The sequence below is a fragment of the Artemia sp. Qi Xiang Cuo genome, chromosome 7 (assembly GCF_049724085.1).
Source record: "Artemia sp. Qi Xiang Cuo chromosome 7, ASM4972408v1, whole genome shotgun sequence".
Taxonomy (NCBI): domain Eukaryota; kingdom Metazoa; phylum Arthropoda; class Branchiopoda; order Anostraca; family Artemiidae; genus Artemia; species Artemia sp. Qi Xiang Cuo.
Window position 1 is genome coordinate 63,380,780 of NC_142800.1, and position 20,003 is coordinate 63,400,782.

The window sequence follows — 20,003 nt, forward strand, 5'->3', positions numbered from 1 at the left end:
GAAAAATTTAGAACTGAACTTTAAATTTTTTATGTCTTGGTGAAGTTAAAACTGAAGTGGAAGCTTTTTATTTTCTCTGGAGAAATTAGAATTGAATTGTGTTCTTTGGTAAAATTCAGAAGAGAACTTGAATATTCACGATCAAAGTATAACTTTTCCTATCTTCTATTAGAAATTTGGAACAGAACTTTAAATTTTTTCATCTCTACTTGAAAAGACGGAACTGAATTTAAGAAAATTTAGAATTAAAGTGAAACTTTTTATCTTCATGGAACATAATCACAATCATATTATAACTTTTCCTATCTTCTACGGAAAAATTTAGAACTGAACTTTAAATTTTTTATGTCTTGGTGAACTTAAAACTGAAGTGGAAGATTTTTATTTTCTCTGGAGAAATTGGAACTGAATTGTGTTCTTTGGTAAAATTCAGAAGTGAACTTGAACTTTTCTATCTTCTATGAAAAATTTGGAACAGTATTTTAAATTTTTTCATCTCTTTGAGAAAAATCTGAATTGAAGTGGAAAATTTTATATTATTTTAGGAAAACAGAATTGATCAATAACTTATTTCATTTTCATTTAGAAAATTCAGAATCGAACTTGAACTTTTCTTCTTCCGGGAAAATATTTGGAACAGAACTTTAAATTTTTTCATCTCTGAGAAAGGTCGGAATTGAATTTAAGAAAATTTATAATTAAAGTGAAACTTTTTATCTTCATGGAAAATAATCTGTAGAAGCTTTTTATTTTCTCTGGAGAAATTATAACTGAATTGTGTTCTTTTGTAAAATCCAGAAGTGAACTGGAACTTTTCTATCTTCTATGGAAAAGTTGGCACAGTATTTTAAATTTTTTATCTCTTTGGAAAAAATCTGAACTGAAGTGGAAAATTTTTATATTATTTTGGGACAATAGAATTGATCAATAACTTATTTCATTTTTATTGAGAAAATTCAGAATCGAAGTTGAACTTTTCTTCTTCCGGGAAAATATTTGGAACAGAACTTTAAATTTTTTCATCTCTTTGAGAAAGGTCGGAATTGAATTTAAGAAAATTTAGAATTAAAGTGAAACTTTTTATCTTCATGGAAAATAATCACAATCATAGTATAACTTTTCCTATCTTCTACGGAAAAATTTAGAAGTGAAGTTTAAATTTTTCATGTCTTGGTGAACTTAAAACGGAAGTGGAAGCTTTTTATTTTCTTTGGAGAAATTAGAATTGAATTATGTTCTTTGGTAAAATTCAGAAGAGAACTTGAACTTTTCTATCTTCTATGAAAAATTTGGAACAGTATTTCAAATTGTTTCATCTCTTTGACAAAAATTTGAATTGAAGTGGAAAATCTTATATTATTCTAGGAAAATAGAATTGATCAATAACTTATTTCGTTTTCATTGAGAAAATTCAGAATTGAAGTTGTACTTTTCTTCTTCCGGGGAAATATTTGAAACAGAACTTTAAATTTTTTCATCTGTTTGAGAAAGGTCGGAATTGAATTTAAGAAAATTTAGAATTAAAATGAAACTTTTTATCTTCATAGAAAATAATCACAATCATAGTATAACTTTTCCTATCTTCTATGGAAAAATTTAGAACTGAACTTTAAATTTTTATGTCTTGGTGAACTTAAAACTGATGAGGAAGCTTTTTATTTTCTCTGGAGAAATTAGAATTGAGTTGTGTTCTTTGGTAAAATTCAGAAGAGAACTTGAACTTTTCTATCTTCTATGAAAAGTTTGGAACTGTATTTTAAATTTTTTCATCTCTTTGAGAAAAATCTGAACTGAAGTGGGAAAATTTTTATATTATTTTGGGAAAATAGAATTGATCAATAACTTATTTCATTTTCATTGAGAAAATTCAGAATCGAAGTTGAACTTTTCTTCTTCCGGGAAAATATTTGGAACAGAATTTTAAATTTTTTCATCTGTTTGAGAAAGGTCGGAATTGAATTTAAGAAAATTTAAAATTAAAGTGAAACTTTTTATCTTCATGAAAAATAATCATAATCATAGTATAACTTTTCCTATCTTCTATGGAAAAATTTAGAAGTGAACTTTAAATTTTGTATGTCTTTGGACTTTTCTTCTTCCGTGAAAATATTTGGAACAAAACTTAAAATTTTTTCATCTCTTTGAGAAAAGTCGGAACTGAATTTAAGAAAATTTAGAATTAAAGTGAAACTTTTTATCTTCATAGAAAATAATCACAATCATAGTATAACTTTTCCTATCTTCTTTGGAAAAATTTAGAACTGAACTTTAAATTTTTTATGTCTTGGTGAACATAAAACTGAAGTGGAAGCTTTTTATTTTCTCTGGATAAATTAGAATTGAATTGTGTTCTTTAGTAAAATTCAGAAGATAAATTGAACTTTTCTATCTTCTATGAAAAATTTGGAAGAGCATTTTAAATTTTTTCATCTCTATGAGAAAATCTGAACTGAAGTGGAAAATTTTTATATTATTTTGGGAAAATAGAATTGATCCATAACTTATTTCATTTTCATTGAGAAAATTCAAAATCGAAGTTGAACTTTTCTTCTTCAGGGAAAATATTTGGAACTAAACTTTAAATTTAACTCTTTGAGAAAGGTCGGAATTGAATTTAAGAAAATTTAGAATTAAAGTGGACCTTTTTATCTTCATGGGAAATAATCACAATCATAGTATAACTTTTCCTATCTTCTATGGAAAAATTTAGAAGTTAACTTTAAATTTTTTATGTCTTGGTGAACTTAAAACTGAAGTGGAAGCTTTCTATTTTCTCTGGTGAAAATAGAATTGAATTGTGTTCTTTGGTAAAATTCAGAAGAGAACTTGAACTTTTCTATCTTTTATGAAAAATTGAGCCTGCTAGCAGTATCTCTATCTCTAAAAATTCTTTTTCTTACATCTCTGACCTTTTTAATAGATATTCTGAACGTTTGATGTTCTAGCATACCCTAAAAATAATGAACACTTAACAAAATAATGCATAAGATATTTTTAATGAAATAACGACATGTAGAATATTAATAGAAAAATATGTTAAATACATTATTATACATTATTAGTAGACTTGCGCTTCACTTTCCGTCAATTCATCTTTATATTCATTGATGATATTGTCTGCTAATGTCCTTTTTATTCTGCCTGCGATTTCACTGTCTATTGTCACATTATTTTTACATAGATAGCAGTTTTGGCATATTGACAAGATATGATTAATGACATTAGTGCAGGAGTATGCTTGTCTTCTTCTTGTTCTCTTTAAAATGCTAATACCGGAAAGATGATGATAGGATGTATCAACAGATAATGTGTTACCAGCAACAGTAGCAAGGAGTTGTCCCCGATCATCGACAATTATTTTTATGTTTGCATTCTCTTTGAGCACTAATTTCTCTGGTAATGTTACTCTTGCATATCCACCGTTTACACGATTGAAATTCTTGGGTATTCCAAAGAAATCTAACTTCTCGCTGTGATGACAACGCATGCATACATTTCTAATAGTGTTACCACTTGCGGTCGTTTTTTAGTTCAGATATTTCTTCATGTCAGCACTCAACATGATGATTATTTTTTCATGTGCACATACTTTCGTCAGATAATACATCTTCACTTTTTTACAGATATGACTTGTGTGTTTATACTTCCACTGCGTAAAAAATATAGATTTAATACATGCAATGAACTGTCTAGTGTCGATAACCTGCCATAGAGTACCAGTGGGAAAGCCGCGTCGTGTCTATGAACAAGCACAGAGTATGATTGGTAGAGCCGTAAGCATATTTCATGTCATTTTAAGATACGTAAAAAAGTTAAAAAAAATGTCATGTTAAAAAAATTCAAAAATTATTTTAAAAAAATGGAGAGGGGAGGGGGGAGGCTTTGGGGGCCCGGGGCTTTTTGGGAGCTCGGGGGCGTTAGGGAGACAGGGGACCTTTGGGGTTGGGGGGGGGTTCCTTTGGGAGTGGGGTAAGAGGGTCCTTTGGGGTTGGGGTAGAGGACCTCACAACACTGTTCAAATGGAACTTGTGTATTATAACAACCAAACTGAAAACTCCCTAAAATGTCTAACACGGTTTCGCCTAAATAACCCCTAAACGTAATTTCTGCGTGTTCCTTTTGTTTTTGACATCCCTGCGCTGTCACATTTGAAATTACTGGGAAACCCTTTCCCGCGTTAATCTCTTCATCTCATAAATGTTCCTAGCTACACTATTAAGGTTTCGTTAGAATATCAATTTATCTCTCCGACTTAAAGATCAGTGAAGCCGTATTTAAAAATAGAATTTCTATCTCTTTAGAGTCCCGCATAATTCCAAGATAACAAGTGATGTCATTTCTAATTCCTAACACTAAAGATCAATGAAGCCCTATTAAAAAATAGAAAATTATTTTTTTTCTCTGACCTAAAGAGCGTTTATCCCTCAGACCTAAGATCAAAGAAGCCGTACTTGTTTCTTTATTCCCCTTTTCGTAAATCAATAATCCCCCTAGCGATTATGTAAATAAAGTTCTCAGAAATTCTCTCCCCTTTCGTGAATCAATAATTCCCCTCGATTATGTAAATCAATTTCATCGAGTTGACATCCATGAAAAACATCAAATAAATTGACCAACACTCATAACCGTCCAAGAAACATCCATCAATGTGAGAAAAATCCTGTTTTTTCATTCTCACTGACAAAAACCATAAAACAGACATAAATTGCTGTTGACATCCATGAAAAACATCAAATAAATTGACCAACACACATAACCGTACAAGAAACATCCATCAAAGTGAGAAAAATCCTGTTTTTTAATTCTCACTGACAAAAACCATAAAAAATCCATAAATTGATGTTGACATCCATGAAAAACATCAAATAAATTGACCAACACACGTAACCGTCCATAAAACATCCATCAAAGTGAGAAAATTCCTGTTTTTTCATTCTCACTTACAAAAACCATAAAACATCCATAAATTGATGTTGACATCCATGAAAAACATCAAATAAATTGACCAACACACATAACCGTCCAAGAAACATCCATAAAAGTGAGAAAAATCCTGTTTTTTTCAAGTGAGAAAACCCATAAAAACATGCATAAATTATGTAAAAAAGTTGTAGGTGGCAGCAGTAGGGCCCCGTCGGAGCTCATGAAGCCTTTCTACTAGTAAACTTACTGCTATATCTTTATACTGTGTCCCAGGTAGTGAAGCTTAGCCACCCTCTAAGGTCTCCATCTCCAAGTGGCGTGAAAACGTTCATCGAATATTTAATTTTGCATAAGTTTTAATACTAGAGATTTATACTTTATTTTTAACAGCTCTAGATATTCATTTTTGATTCTTTTTGGTAATAAAGGTGGTGAATAGCTTTTTGTATGATTAAAATACAGTTTGCTATTCACCTCTCTTGAGCTTATCGATTTTCAACGATTTCAAAGAACTTGATGACAAGAAAAGAAGGAAATTTCTCCAAAAAGATTTAGGACTTGAGAAAATAATCATTTGCCAATTCAAGTCACGAAGATCACAAAAGATAGGGAAATTTTGAAATGCAACTCAAGTAGGGCTAAATTGTCCATCGTTTCCAGGGAGAAGAAACAGCCCAACTTTCCACATAGGAATTTAAACGACTATTTGCCATATTCCAGGTACGAAGAAAAGTTTTCCTAGAAAGTTTGATGTGGTTGAATGTGGCAATACTGCATAAAATGATAATAAGTTGTGAACTAGAGATTTCATATTAGGTCCAAACTTTACATGAAACAAGATATGCAGGGACGTACATAAGGCGAGGGGGAGTTGGAGGGCTTCACTCCACATCTTAATTTTTTCAAAATTTCTAGGCATTTCTTATGAAATCATCCAATCAAATTCTTTTTATCATTGCCCCCCCCCCAAAAAAAAATCCCACAAACACGCCAGAACGTATACTCATCAAAATGATATAGTTTATTTTCCACCCCATATAACTACTACATACTAGTCGCCGTTTGATCTAATTAATTAAAAAAAACTTTTCCCACAAAATACGTTTTTCAAAGAAAAGTGAAGAACTCCATTAAACTAAAAATGAGCAAAAATGAAACAAATAATCTACCAAACGTGAAACTACCACAAATCAGCATCGATAAATAAATGAAACCCAAAACGAAGAGAAATTACAATAAATAACCAACTCAAAACGAGCAGAAATTAACAAGAGTAGGGCTCAAAACCCCTATGCCTTCCCACGGCCAGAACATAATTGGCACTTTACTGAAAAAAATTAAAAAATTTATTTTATAACTTTAATAAATATAATAATATTCACATTTTGATTAATAAATATCAGTAATGTATATTAAACTGACAATGCACATTCCATTTGTATTTTTTTTCAGCAAAGTGTAAATTATATTATGGCCATTAGAAGGCATAGGGGTTTGAGCCCTACTCATGTTAATTACCTCTTGGCATAAGTTTCGCTCGATTATTTTTATTTAATTTCTGTTCGTTTTGGGTTTCATTTATTTATCGATGCTGATTTTTGGTAGTTTCACAAATCATTGGGTAACATTGGGATGTTAACATCAAATAAGGATGTTAACATTGGGTAAAGTTCATAACTTTCAGCCCTCCTCCCGGGAACAACGGGGGATTAAGTCATCCTAAAAGACATACTTATAATATTTTCAAACATGCTGAATAAAATGGTTATCTCAAAATTCTGATCAGGTGACTTTGGGAAAACAATGAGCGTGGGAGGGGGCCTAGTTGCCCTCCATTTTTTTTTGTCACTTAAAAAGGGCACTAGAACTTTTAATTTCCATTCCAATGAGCCCTCCCACAATATTCTAGGACCACTGGGTCGATACGATCACCCCTGAAAAAAAAAAAAATAAACACGCACCCATGATCTTTCTTCTGGCAAAAAAAAAATGCAAAATTCCACATTTTTGCAGATAGGAGCTTGAAACCTCTACAGTAGGGTTCTCTTATACGCTGAATCTTATGGTGTTATTTTCATTAAGATTCTATGACTTTTATGGGATCTTTCCCCCTTTTTTTGAAAATCAGCCAAATTGTCTCAGGCGCGTTAATTTTGATGGCTAGGATTAAACTTGATAAAACTTATACATTTGAAATCAGCATTAAAATCCAATTCTTTTGATGTATCTATTTGTATCAAAATACCGTTTTCTAGAGTTTCGGTTACCATTGAGCCGGGTCCCAATAACCAATACTATATGTTAACATTGGGTAAAGTTCATAACTTTCAGCCCTCCTCCCGGGAACTTCGGGGGATTAAGTCATCCTAAAAGACATACTTATAATATTTTTGACCATGCTGAACAAAATGGCTATCTCAAAATTTTGATCGGATGACATTGGGAAAAAAATGAGAGTGGGAGGGGACCTAGTTGCCCTCCACTTTTTTGTGTCACTTAAAAGTGTCACTATAAATTTTGATTTCAATCCGAATGATCCTTCTCACTATATTTTTTGATCCCTAGGTCAATACGATCATCCCTGGGGAAAAAAAACAACAAAAAACAAATAAACACGCATCCGTGATCTTTCTTCTGGCAAAAAATGGAAAATTCCACATTTTTGTTGATAGGAGCTTGAAACCTCTACGGTAGGGTTCTCTGATACGCTGAATATGATGGTGTGATTTTCATTAAGGTTCGCGTAACTTTTGATAGGTAAAATTAAACTTGATGAAACTTATATATTTGAAATCAGAATTAAAATCTGATTCTTTTGATATATCTATTGGTATCGAAATTCCGTTTTTTAGAGTTTCGGTTATCATTGAGCCGGGTCGCTCCTTACTTACAGTTCGTTACCACGAACTGTTTGAAAATGTCCAGCCTTCCAATCATTTCCGACAATTGGAAAGGGCAGTAGCCCCTTCAATTTCCAATCGAATGAGCCCTTTTTGAGTTTCTACGTCAACGTTTTCTATTAACCCCTTATATGCTCCCAGGGCATAAATTACAACTAATGCCCTAAGGGCTGTTAGGGGGTTGACATCCTAAGAGACCCAATTTCCAGAACTTTCAACTACGTTGAACAAAATGGTTATCTCAAAATTTTTATTGGAAGTGTTTGAGGAAAAGCTGGGCGAGAGAGGGGCTTTAGTTGCTCTTCAATCACATTCAACTATTAAAATAGGCACTAGTCCTTTCAGTTTCCAATTGAATGAGCCCTTTTGAAGTTTCTACGACAACACTTTCCATAAAAACCTTATATGTTCCAAGGCTAAAACTTACAACCCTTGCCCTGAGGGCAGGGGGGTGAGGTTGTCATCCTCAAAGACCTAATTTCCAGAACTTTCAACTACGTTGAACAAAAAGACTGTCTCATGATTTTTAATGTGTTTGGGGAAATGGCGGGCGTGGAAGGGGTGTTAGTTGCCTTCCAATCCCTTTCGACTATTAAAAAGGGCACTAGCCATTCCAATTTCCAATCGAATGAGCCCTTTTTGAAGTTTCTATGACTTCTCCTTCGATACGAAGTTCTTTAGTATGGAAAAAAAATCGTTACGAAGTCCCCAAAAAATGTTTGGAGGAATGTTGGGCGTGAGAGGTGGGTTATATGCCTTCCAATTACTTTCAACTATAAAAAAAGGCACTAGCCCTTTGAATTTCCAATCGAATGAGCCCTTTTTCAAGCTTTTGCGACAACACTTTCTATAAAAACATTATGTGCCCCCAGGGCATAACTTACAATCACTTTCGACAATTAAAAAAGGAACTAGCCATTCCAATTTTCAATCGAATGAGCCCTTTTCGAAGTTTCTACGACAACTGCTTCGATACGAAGTGCCCTGGTATGAAAAAAACAATACATTATGCCAACATCGTTCTTTACTTCGGCAGCGCGATTGCGCTGCCTATGAAACAGTAACAAACTGGTATTTTATTCACAAAATAAGTGGGGTTTATTTCTCTATTCTTGAAATTATATTTCATAATAACCATTATATCCACAAACAAAACTTCCTTGTCTTAAATTTCTTTGATTCAGGGGGTAAACTAAAATTAGGGCATTCTAGTGCGAACTTTTTATATTTATCATTACGGCGATTAGGAGTTTAGTTACCCTAAAGTTGGTAATTCTTCAATTCTACAAAAATGCACATTACATCACTTCTACAATCTTATGGCAAAAAAAGGAGGTAAGAGATACGGCATTAGACCCTTAAAGTCTAAACCAGTGGTGCTGATCTCCGTTTCAATGCCCTCCAGCCAGGAAGTGCAATGAGGTGTTTGGGGCCAGCCATCTTGTGCTTTCGCACACCCTTCCTGCTTACCTTTCCCAGATTTCTCCAGGTACCCACTTAGAGCTGGGTCAATTCTGTCTGAACTTACAGAGTCACGCCACTGACCCCCGTCTCAAACCAAATAAATGGCCACACCCGGAATCGAACCCTCGACCTTCGGACAAAGGATACCAAATCCAGCACGTCAACCACTCGGCTAGGACTACTTACGGTGTTCGACGCCATACAGTGTTATGACGTCCTTATTGACGAAGCTGGAATTCATAGCAGTCAATTTTATAATTCCAACGACACCATACCTATGAGCACTAAATTATCAATTTATAAATTCGTGTTAGTTCATTTCACGATGGAAACCTCTATACAGATCCGAACTGACAAATTCAGAAATTCTTATTAGCAGATTTCTATATTCACAGAATATTATCCATATATTTTTCAAAGAATCTGCTTACAGAAATATTCCAATATCCTCTAGAATGGTCTAAGTAAACAAGTTTAAAACTGAACACTTATTAACGAAGAAAGTGAAATATCTTGTTTTTCTAAAGTAAGATTTACTATTTTTTGTGAAGTAGGCTGTGTTCCCTGGAAAAGAAAGGAGAGCAAGATAATATTGGTCCATACATCCTAATAAGCATTGGTCCATATTTCCTAATAAGTCACTTTCTAAAACTGTTTCCGTAGTGGTTATATTGCTTTATTTTTCTTGCGGTTCGTACTCTTACTAAAGCGCCATCTAAATTTTAATCAAAAATGTATTTTATGCTAAATGCAGGGTTACCAACCTGACATATTTTATGTCCAAAGGACATATATCTATGTACCAGGACATAATGACATAATAGGGCAAAAAAGGATACATTTTAGAAGTTTGGAACATAAAGTCCACACATTTTCCAAATTTATAATATAAAACAAAATACTTTCTTAAAAAAAAATGTCACTCATCACCAAGGCATTAATCTATTTGTTTTTTACGTTTTATGTTGTATATTTCGGGATTGCTTACTCTTTCCTGAAGCAAACTTTCTGCAAACACCTTAACGCCTTGAAAATTCTTCATCTATAAATGATTTTATGCACCCTGATTTTACTCGCCACAGTCAAAATAACAGAGAAACTGGCATCTTTTCCGTATACACCCACTTCCAGCTTCTGAGATTCAGGCAAATACCTCAACCTACATGCATTATCACTTATCAGCTGGAAATGAGAAGAAACAAAATGGAAAGTTAGTTCTGGATGATCTGGAATAAAAAAAAAGCCAAGTATACATACATATATATATATATATATATATATATATATATATATATATATATATTTTGATATTAACGGATGTATCAAAAGAATTAACTTATTGTACTGGTTCCAAATACATAAGTGTCATTGAGTTTAGTTATGCCCATCAAAGGCTACGAGCCAGAGAAGATTTGTCGGGATTTTCGAATAAAGAATGAAACACCGCCTATAAGCTATAGAATCTTAATGGAAATCCCACAATTAGATTCAGCGTATCAAAAAAACTCACAGTAGAGGTTTCAAGCTCCTATCTGAAAAAAAGTGGATTTTTTTTTTGTTTTTTACCAAAAGAAAGATCATGGATTCGTGTTTATTTTTTTTTATTTTTTTTTTTTTACAGGGATGATCGTATCGACCCAGTGGTTTTTGTATCGACCCAGTGGATGACAACTATGCCTCCTCCCACGCCCTTTTTTTCTCAAAATCGTCCGATAAAGTTTTGAGATAGCCATTCTGCTCAGCGTAGTTTAAAGACCGAATAAATATGCCTTTAGATATAACCGACCCCCTACGGCCCCTGGGGCAAGGTTTAAGTTAAAAATTTGCCCATTGTTTACGTATACCATTTGCTATTGTGAAGTATAAATACATTTTTCAGGTAGGGGGGGGGGGAGAATTTTCTGCTTGGGAAATTTTCCATTGAGAATATTTGCCATGGGCAGGGAAGTTTCCGGGGGGGGGGGGGTGATTTTTTCAGTGGGAAAGTTTACACCGGAGGAATTTGCCGAAATTCCTAAACGAAATTCTTCTTACATATTGCTTTCTCTTTGCCGACTCAATTTTACGCCTGGAGATGTTAAAGGTGTCTTCGGTAAATTTTCACTAGGATTGAATTGTCTAGAGGATATGGTCGTGGGGATGAGGGATTTTCCCGTGTAGGTGGAGCCAGATTTCAAGGTATTATTTAAAAAACTATCAGAAATTACAACCAATCCAGAAACTAGGAGGGGGTTTCTCCCTCTTCAACACCTCGTTGTTTACGCTAAAGTTTGAATTTTGTCCCAATTTTTGAAGAATGACTCCAGAAACACAAAGTTAGTATATAGTTCCTACTTTTATAATATGGAAAAAGTTAGGGAGCAATGTTTAGCATAGGGAAGGCGTCGTAAAATCCAACCGTCAGGACATCCAACGTCATAACATCCACAAAATCCGTCATAACATCGACAAAAAAATTCGTCAGAACCGCCAACCGTCACAACATCCAAAATTTTAAAACTTCAGTTTTTTGGGTTTAGGGGGAAAAGCTACATAGGTTAGGTTAGGTTACGTATTTAATATATGCTATGCTTTACCCCCGACCCCCTGATGCGCAAATATATAGCCAAAATTTGTTTCTAAACTATTATATATTTGTTACTATTATATAAACTTATAAATTTTTTTGGATGTTGTGACGGTTGGTGGTTCTGAGGGTTGGATGTTATGATGTTTGTTACTTGTGATGGCTGTTTGAAATGGTAGCACCCCTTAGCGTACATGGTATAACTTGTTAGCCAAAACAGAAGCAGAATTGACCACAAAGACGAAACATTGAAAGCATTGCCACTTTTGGATCCCGAAAGCAGGGACGTACGCAGGGAGGGGGCCTCCGGGCCCGCCCCCCCCCCCAAATCTCACGATTTTTTTCATTTTCCCATAATTTTCTGATTTTTCTCACAGAATAATGGGTTTGAAGGATTTGCCCCCCGAAACAAATTGGGCCCCCCCTCCTCCCCGAAACAAATTCTTGCGTACCTGCCTGCCTGAAAGTGTCCTTGGTGCAGAGCACGATAGAATTTTATCTGCCCAGGCGGTTTCCGCACTTGCTCGGGAAACCGAATTTCAACAAGATTAGGCCAGAAGCAATCTTGATGAACTTTGGAACTCAATTTTTGACGAAAAAAACATAGTATTTGCGTAACCACTGCAGAAGTGAATCCTTCTGTTTTCTGGTCTGCCTTAAGAAAAAGTAAAGATGCCAAGGGGAAGAAACTTGCAAAGATTTTTGTTATTTTATGTGGCCTGCCCACTGTTTGGCACCAGCTGAAAGGCAATTTACGCTACTTGGTGTTATCAAGACCAAATTACGAAATGGTCTTCTAATGCAAACGACTAGTTGTTTGATGCTTGTGAAGCAACTAATTTGGCGCTCTGGAACGTCGCTGGAATCCTTGATTATACATTTTGAAATGAACAAGAAACGCTCCGATTGGCAAAAAGCTAGCAAATGAAGAGAGAATGCTGACTGTCATGCTGACCATACCTTTCAAGAGGAATTCTCGTTAGAAGATTCGCCTTAACCCCCAAAAGTTATTTTTTAGTGTTTGCACGTTTTTATGAGTTTTATGCCTCGTATTAAATGATTCTTTTTCGTTTTCATTATATCTTATGTTAATTGGCCGCTTTGAAAGAGCTTTACAAAGCGTCTTTTGGTCAATACCCCAAGTGATAAGAAAAACAACCTCTAGATTTTGATATTTCAAGATTTCAAGCTGGGAATATTTTAGACAAAATATGGACACATTTTAGACGAAATATGGATATATTTTGGCTACAAATGACATATTTTTGGATGCTCAGGGGACATATTCGTGAGCCAAAAAGTTGGTAACCCTGGCTACACGTTATTGCCCTTCAGTGTTTTCTCTTCTTGCTGTCTATTTTCATTAAGAGCCTACTCTAATTCATTAAAAAAAGGGTTTGATCGTCTTTTGCCCACAGAGTAGAGTAAATTGAAATAAGGATATTTAAGTTATAGACCCTGTGATGATAGAAAGATGGCAATGATGCAGGGCTACCTAGTATCAAATGACACTGTCATAAAAGCAAAAATACGAGAAGGATGTGGAAATGCACAATCGTACAACCTTCCAATAAATTTCCCTTTGAAAAATCTGAAGGATTTGAAGGATTTAATGGGTAAATACCTAAAAAAGATACTCAATGGGCAAAAATACATTCCCTTTGGCAAGCTGAGCTCAAATGGTGAAATTACGGCAACGTCACTATTACCAGGCTTAAGTTAGCACAGTCATAAAGCAGAAGCGAGCTGAGGGCACCATTTTTTGACCAAAAATGTATCAAATGTACAATTACAGAAAAAAACATTACTCTAGAGAATACACTGATTCGAAGAGTTCAATATGAAGTTACAGAAAAAGGTGTCCAAACAGCGGAAATGCAACTGTTGTATTAATACATAGCGCTGACAAACGGTAATTTCGTAAATTCCACACCTCCACACCCGGGGACCTTTATCAACGGAAACAAAGGAGAAAAATTTTTTTTTTTAGTTAAATCATCTAAAGAAAAAGACCAAAAAAACGAAACTACAAGAGAGAAAAATAAAAATACAAACAAATAAATAAAACTCATATCAACTAAACTTTTCCCCCCTTTTTTTTCGTTGATAAGTGCTCCCGGATCTGGAGTTTAAAATTCAGATTTTTTATTCGGATTTACTAATATCTTATCGGAAAGAATATTAGAACAGTTTATCGCTCTTCTATAAAATTTTGACTTGTGTATTTGTTCCCTGATTTTTGTTTTCAGCATGGTTATTCAACAGTGTATCCCTATTGGATTTACCAATTCTTTAAGGGACTTTTTTTTTAATTAGCAAGCTTTCATTTCTAGATTTGTGACATTTGGAAATAGCTCTGTCTTCGGTTCGTAAATTATGCTACATACGAAAACCAGCGGGGCCTGATAATTCGAGTCGCCTAAATAAATAAAAAGAGAGAACGATGAAGGGATACCGATCAAGGGAGGTAAGGGGGAATTTCCCATAGATTTGTACACCCACCCTAATATTTTGCAAAATACCTTGTTTTATATTGCCATTGAAAAAATCAACAAAGTTGCCCCCACCCCCGTATTTAAAAAATACATATTAACATCTCTATATTTTATGAATTGGTACCACTGTAAGGATTCTAAGCAGATACTATATATCACAAATGCAAGAGGTTTTACAAGCAGCTTGCAAAAAGGATATGTCACAAAATGTTAGCGAGGCGGAAATTGAAGAGGAGAAACTAAAAATGTTAAACTTGTGCAAAAAAGGGTATGTATGCAGAGAGAGTTTTTGTCACACCTCAAAAATGCTTACGATATTTCCATATCGACATTTTTCCTACAGAACAAATCAAAATAGAATTAAAATGATAGTGTAAGGCTTACCTTCTGCGACACAATTTAATATTGCCTGATCACCAATTGATACGTACACTACATCATCTGGAGTGGCAACAAAATGCGGAGGAGCTAGAAAAAGATACTTTAGGTAGAAAAAATAGAGAACACCCAGGGGTGCAGGTTAGAGCCACTGCCTCAAACCAACACAAAACGATATACCATAGTACCATTGGATACCAAATAGTACCATTGGACCGAGCTTCGCTCGGTGTAAAGAAAGACAGTTGTTGTATTAGATTAACGATATATATCAGAAAGAATTGATCGTTGATCTCACACTTATAACATCGCCTGGTAGATAAAAAAAAAACAACGATGGTACAATCCCATTACATGGGCCTTTCTAAAGAAGTCCAACAAGAGATGCTACAGTCAAACGGCAGAGACGCTTTGAAAACCCGTTTTTACAAGATGATTCATGACACCGCTGAGAGAAATACTTTGTCTAGCGTCGTCACGTCGTCAAACAAGTCACTAAAATCAGTCTTTCAGCATAAGGTCACTTCCCTTTGGGATCTAAGATTTGTACATCAGCTTGCTAATTCCTGCATATCATAAATTAAAAGGTGGTAAAAGATGTGATACATTTTGCACGTTTTGGTACAATAGGAAAGAAGCTAAACCGTAGGAATGGCTTTATAGTACGTTTATTTGTATAGTATTAAATAAAAAAACAAGTTTTTTTAATAGAAAGTAAGGAGCGACATTAAAACTTAAAACGAACAGAAATTATTCCGTATATGAAAGGGGCTGTCCTCTCCTCAGCACCCTGCGCTTTACGCTAAAGTTTTTATTGTTTCAAAAAGTAGAGTTGTGAAAAAGAATCAAACTTTAGCGTAAAGAGCGAGGCATTGAGGAGGGGACAGTCCCTTTCATATATGGAATAATTTCTGTTCGTTTTAAGTTCTAATGTCGCTCCTTATTTTTTTGTTAAAAAAACTTGTTTTTTTAATTTAATTTCTGAACGTTTTGGAATTAATTTTATTATACGTAGAAATTATTACGTGTGTAAAGGAGATTGCCCCTTTCTCAATACCTCGCTCTTTACACTAAAGTGTTTTAGTACTTTTAAAAAAATTTCCTTTTGTTTTAATTAAAGGATCCTTGTGTATCAGGATTCGTTCTTAAAGAATTGGGACAAAATTCGAACTTTAGCACACGCAGCGAGGTGTTGAGGATGGGGCACTCCCCTTCATACAGTTAATAATATCTGTTCGTTTTAAGTTTTACTGTTGCTCCTTACTTTCAGTAAGAAGCATTTGTTTTCTTTTAAATTTAACTTCTAAAGGTCTTTAAGTAATGCTAGAAAATCTGGCCCCACCTCCATGGAGAAATTCCCCTCCCCGCGAAAATATCCTCAAGACAACTGAATCCCAGTGAAAATTTAGCCCGAACAATTACAATTAACAACTCCATGTGTAAAATTGAGACGGAAAAGAGAAAGCAAGACATTTAATAGAATTTTGTACAGGAATTCTGGTAAATTCCCCAGTGTATAATTTCCCATGACAAGTTCACCCCCTGGAAATTCCCTCCCCAAAGAAAAAAAACGGCAAAAAATTCACCCCCCCCCCCAACCGGAACATGTATACATACTTTACAATAACAAATACTATGTGTAAATAACGGGCAAATTTTATGACGTAAAGACCTTTCCCTTGGGGCTGTGGGGGGTCATGTTATATACAAAGGCATAGTTGTTGGACCTTTCAAGTATGATGAGAAAAATGGCTATTTCAAAATTTTGATCATACGACTTTGGGGAAAAGGGGACGGGGGAGGGGGCCAGGTTGCCCTCCAATCAATTGGGTAACTTAAAAAGGACACTAGAACTTTTAATTTCCGTTTGAATGAGCCTTCTCACGATATTCTAGGACCACTGGGTCGGTACGATCACCCCTGGAAAAAAAAAAAAATAAATAAACACGCACCCGTGATTTTTCTTCTGGCGAAAAAATACAAAATTCCACATTTTTGCAGAAAGGAGCTTGAAACCTTTATAGTAGGGTTCTCTGATATACTGAATCTGATGTTGTGATTTCCGTCAAGATTCTACGATTTTTAGGGGGTGTTTGCCCTTTTTTTCGAAAATAAGGCAAATTTTCTCAGGCTCGTAATTTTGGTGGATAGAACTAAACTTAATGAAACTTATATATTTAAAATCAGCATAGAAATATAATTTTTTTATGTATCTATTGGTATCAAAATTCCATTTTTTAAAGTTTCAGTTACTATTGAGCCGGGTCGCTCCTTACTTACAGTTCGAACTGTTTGATATAGGGTACAAAGTCATTTTTTAGTCCCGAAGGATTGAGAAATTTGTGCCTATTGACGGAAGCTGTTTAATAATACACTTTGTCTTACGGGGCATTTTATAGCTCAATTAAATCTTGAATTATGAGGACTTTCGACATTTGGTTCTTAAAGAAAGGAGGGGAGATGGCCATGAAAGAAGTACATCCAAGAAGTTTTTATCTCAGAATATAAGAATTAGCTTAGGACCGTATACGGAAATTTACGAGAAAGAAAAGTGCAAATTTATATCATTTCTCGTTGTCTCGTTTCAATACTAGCAATGCTATACCGCGCAATATACCGACAACAAACTAAATACTAATTTTCAGTGCAACATGTATTAGGGTGCACACAGAGGCATGCCGGCAACAACTTTTTTACAAAGGCGGGGGTCTAGAAAATTTAAAAGGATGCTGAAAGTGGACTTTATGACCCAGTTCCTGAATACAGGTCTCTATAGGTGTCACTCTCACGACAAAAAAAAAAAAAACTCGCCTTGAAATATGCGAGATCACTTGCTCGGGAGATTTTTTTTTTATCAAGAACGACATTTCTTTTATATATAGATATATATATATATATATTTTTTATTGGGGGGGGGGGGAGGGGGGTACGGGGGACACTTTAGATCGACGTGACTTACTTGACTTGGGTCTCCTGCCGGGTGCTGCTTGGCGTAGAGAGTGACGTCTGCCTCGTCCATCCCCTTCGGTCCAGTGCGAGCGTTTTTGCTTCGCTCGATTTGATGTTTGCCATTGCCAGAAACTTGGACAGGCTGTCAGACTATCGTTTCTTCGGTCAGCTTCAAGTCGCTTCCAACCACCTTCGGTAGGGTGAAAGTCAAAGATCATCTTTGTGGGTAAGTGCATGGGCATTCGAAGTAGGTGTTCTAACCATCGTAAGGAACGCTTAGCTGCTTGGATAGAAAACCGAGACTGCTCGGTGAGCTGCAGCAGCTTCTAATTACTCATGAAATCAAATCACCTTAGACCTTCGATCCTTCTCAGGCTCTTCGTCTGGAATACATAGATGGCCCTTAGTGTTGCATTTGATGTATGCCATGTTTCAGCTCCGTAAAGCATTACAGAACCAACGAGGGCGTTGAAAATCCGCAATTTAGTTAAACAGCTGATGTTCGATTTTCACCGAAGGTGACGGTTCAGCCTGCCCATAACAAAAGACGCTTTGTCTATCCTTCCCTGCAGCTCGGGGAGAAGCGATCCATCTGAGGACACTGTAGAGCCCATGTAGGTGAACCTTTGGACAATTTCAATGCTGGTTATTCTGTGTAGGCTAACTGGAGAATTGTCAACAGGAGAAGACGGGTCTATATCCATAATTTTTGTTTTATCCCAGTTTATCTGCAGTCCCACATTTGTGGCCTCTTCTCGTAATATCCGAAGCGCTTCCAGCAACTGATCTAATGGCAAGGTCATCAGCAAAATCAGTATCTGAGGTGACTTGATCTCCAAACTTGAGCCCAAAACTGAGACATGAAGTTGCCTTTGTCATAACATGGTCAATGATGGCGTTGAAGAGCTTTAGGGCCACTAGACATCCTTGACGCACTCATCCTTTCATCCTTGAAAGAACGGGCTGCACTGGTCTTCGGGTTGAACACAGCTATCTGTACCATGGTGTAGAGCTTTGAAGAGTCTGGAGTATTTCTCAGGGAGGCCAGTCGATTCTAGAATCCGCCAAAGAGCTTCTCGGTTCACTGAGTCAAACGCAGCACGGAAGTTGACGAAGGCAAAAAAACTTTACGTCGGAACTCCTTAGCTTTTTCTATTACCTGTCACAAACGTAAAAATCTATTCCATGGTTGAACGCTCCGACATAAAATTAGCTTGCTCTGGTCTCCGGCCATAATTTAAATAATAACTTGAAACAATCAAAACTTTCATAAGAAAAACGTGAGCAAAGCTTATATACATTAAATACGTTAATCAATCATTTTTGAGAATAAAGAACAAAAAGAGAACTATCCTTTAGAAATTTATACCTTCTTATCGACCATTTTGGTATTTTTACCTCAATTCTTTGAGCTGACAACAGTGGATTGTTTGTATATACGTTAAAAGAATTTAGATTGTCGTGTGCATGCATAACTGAGTAAAATCCTTAAACTTCGTTACAGTCTCTTGTTTGTTAACGTACTGTCTGTATTGCTTGCATACATCAACAAACACGGCGTTTCAACTTTTCTTTAAGGCTAGCTGTAAGCAAGCAGCAGGGCCATTCAAAGACGGGGTGCCTGGGGCAATCTACCCCAGGCACCGTGGCTAGGGGTGGGTCTTGGCTGGGGCTTCCGTGGCTTTTTATGATTATGCTTGAGCACAGAAGGGGGGTGGTCCTAATTAATACTTCCCGGGTACCACCAACCATAGGAACGACCGTGGCAAGTAGTTTTCCGAGGTGGAGGTAAGGCTGAACAACAATTTCTTAGCACATTTTCAGGAATTTTCCCCTCATTACTCTGTTCATGTCTATCCGACAGTAGATAGGCAGTGGTGTCAATTCACATAATTTCTTAACATTTTTTTTTTTGGGGGGGGGCTAAATGCATCTTTCAAACATAGATAGGGGAAAAGGTAAATTAGTGATTTTTTCAATGTTAACACCCAAAAAAAACATTTTTCGATGACTATGCAAAAAAAAGAAGGTTTTTCCAAAATATAGGGGGGGGGGAATATAGAGGCCTCATGTCTCCCCTCCAATTGGTGCCACTGTAGGTAGGACTGGGCTTCCACTGCAAATGATTTTACTGGTGCCCAGGACTACGGAAAAGAAAAATTAATCTTCAGTTGCAACGCGAGGCTCTGCCATTAAACCGTCGTTTGTCAGATTTTACTGTGATTTCGCCGATTTTTCAAAGTTATACTAAAATTTTCACTGAACTAACTGTAAATTTACATGTTTTGCCAGAATGTCGATCCTGGTAGGTATAAATTATCAGCCAAT

At 35.5% G+C, this 20,003-nt stretch overlaps 1 protein-coding gene across 8 annotated transcripts in view; it reads right to left on the reverse strand.

Annotated features, from left to right (window-relative positions):
* The window catches only part of LOC148950561 (protein turtle homolog B-like), a 380,785-nt gene that overhangs the window by 161,565 nt on the left and 199,217 nt on the right, over positions 1-20,003 (reverse strand). For all 8 annotated transcript variants that reach the window (XM_089092492.1, XM_089092489.1, XM_089092493.1 and 5 more), the window contains exon 5: positions 14,733-14,816. In XM_089092492.1, the coding sequence (XP_088948618.1) occupies positions 14,733-14,816 (84 nt within the window). The remainder of the gene's footprint in view (positions 1-14,732; positions 14,817-20,003) is intronic.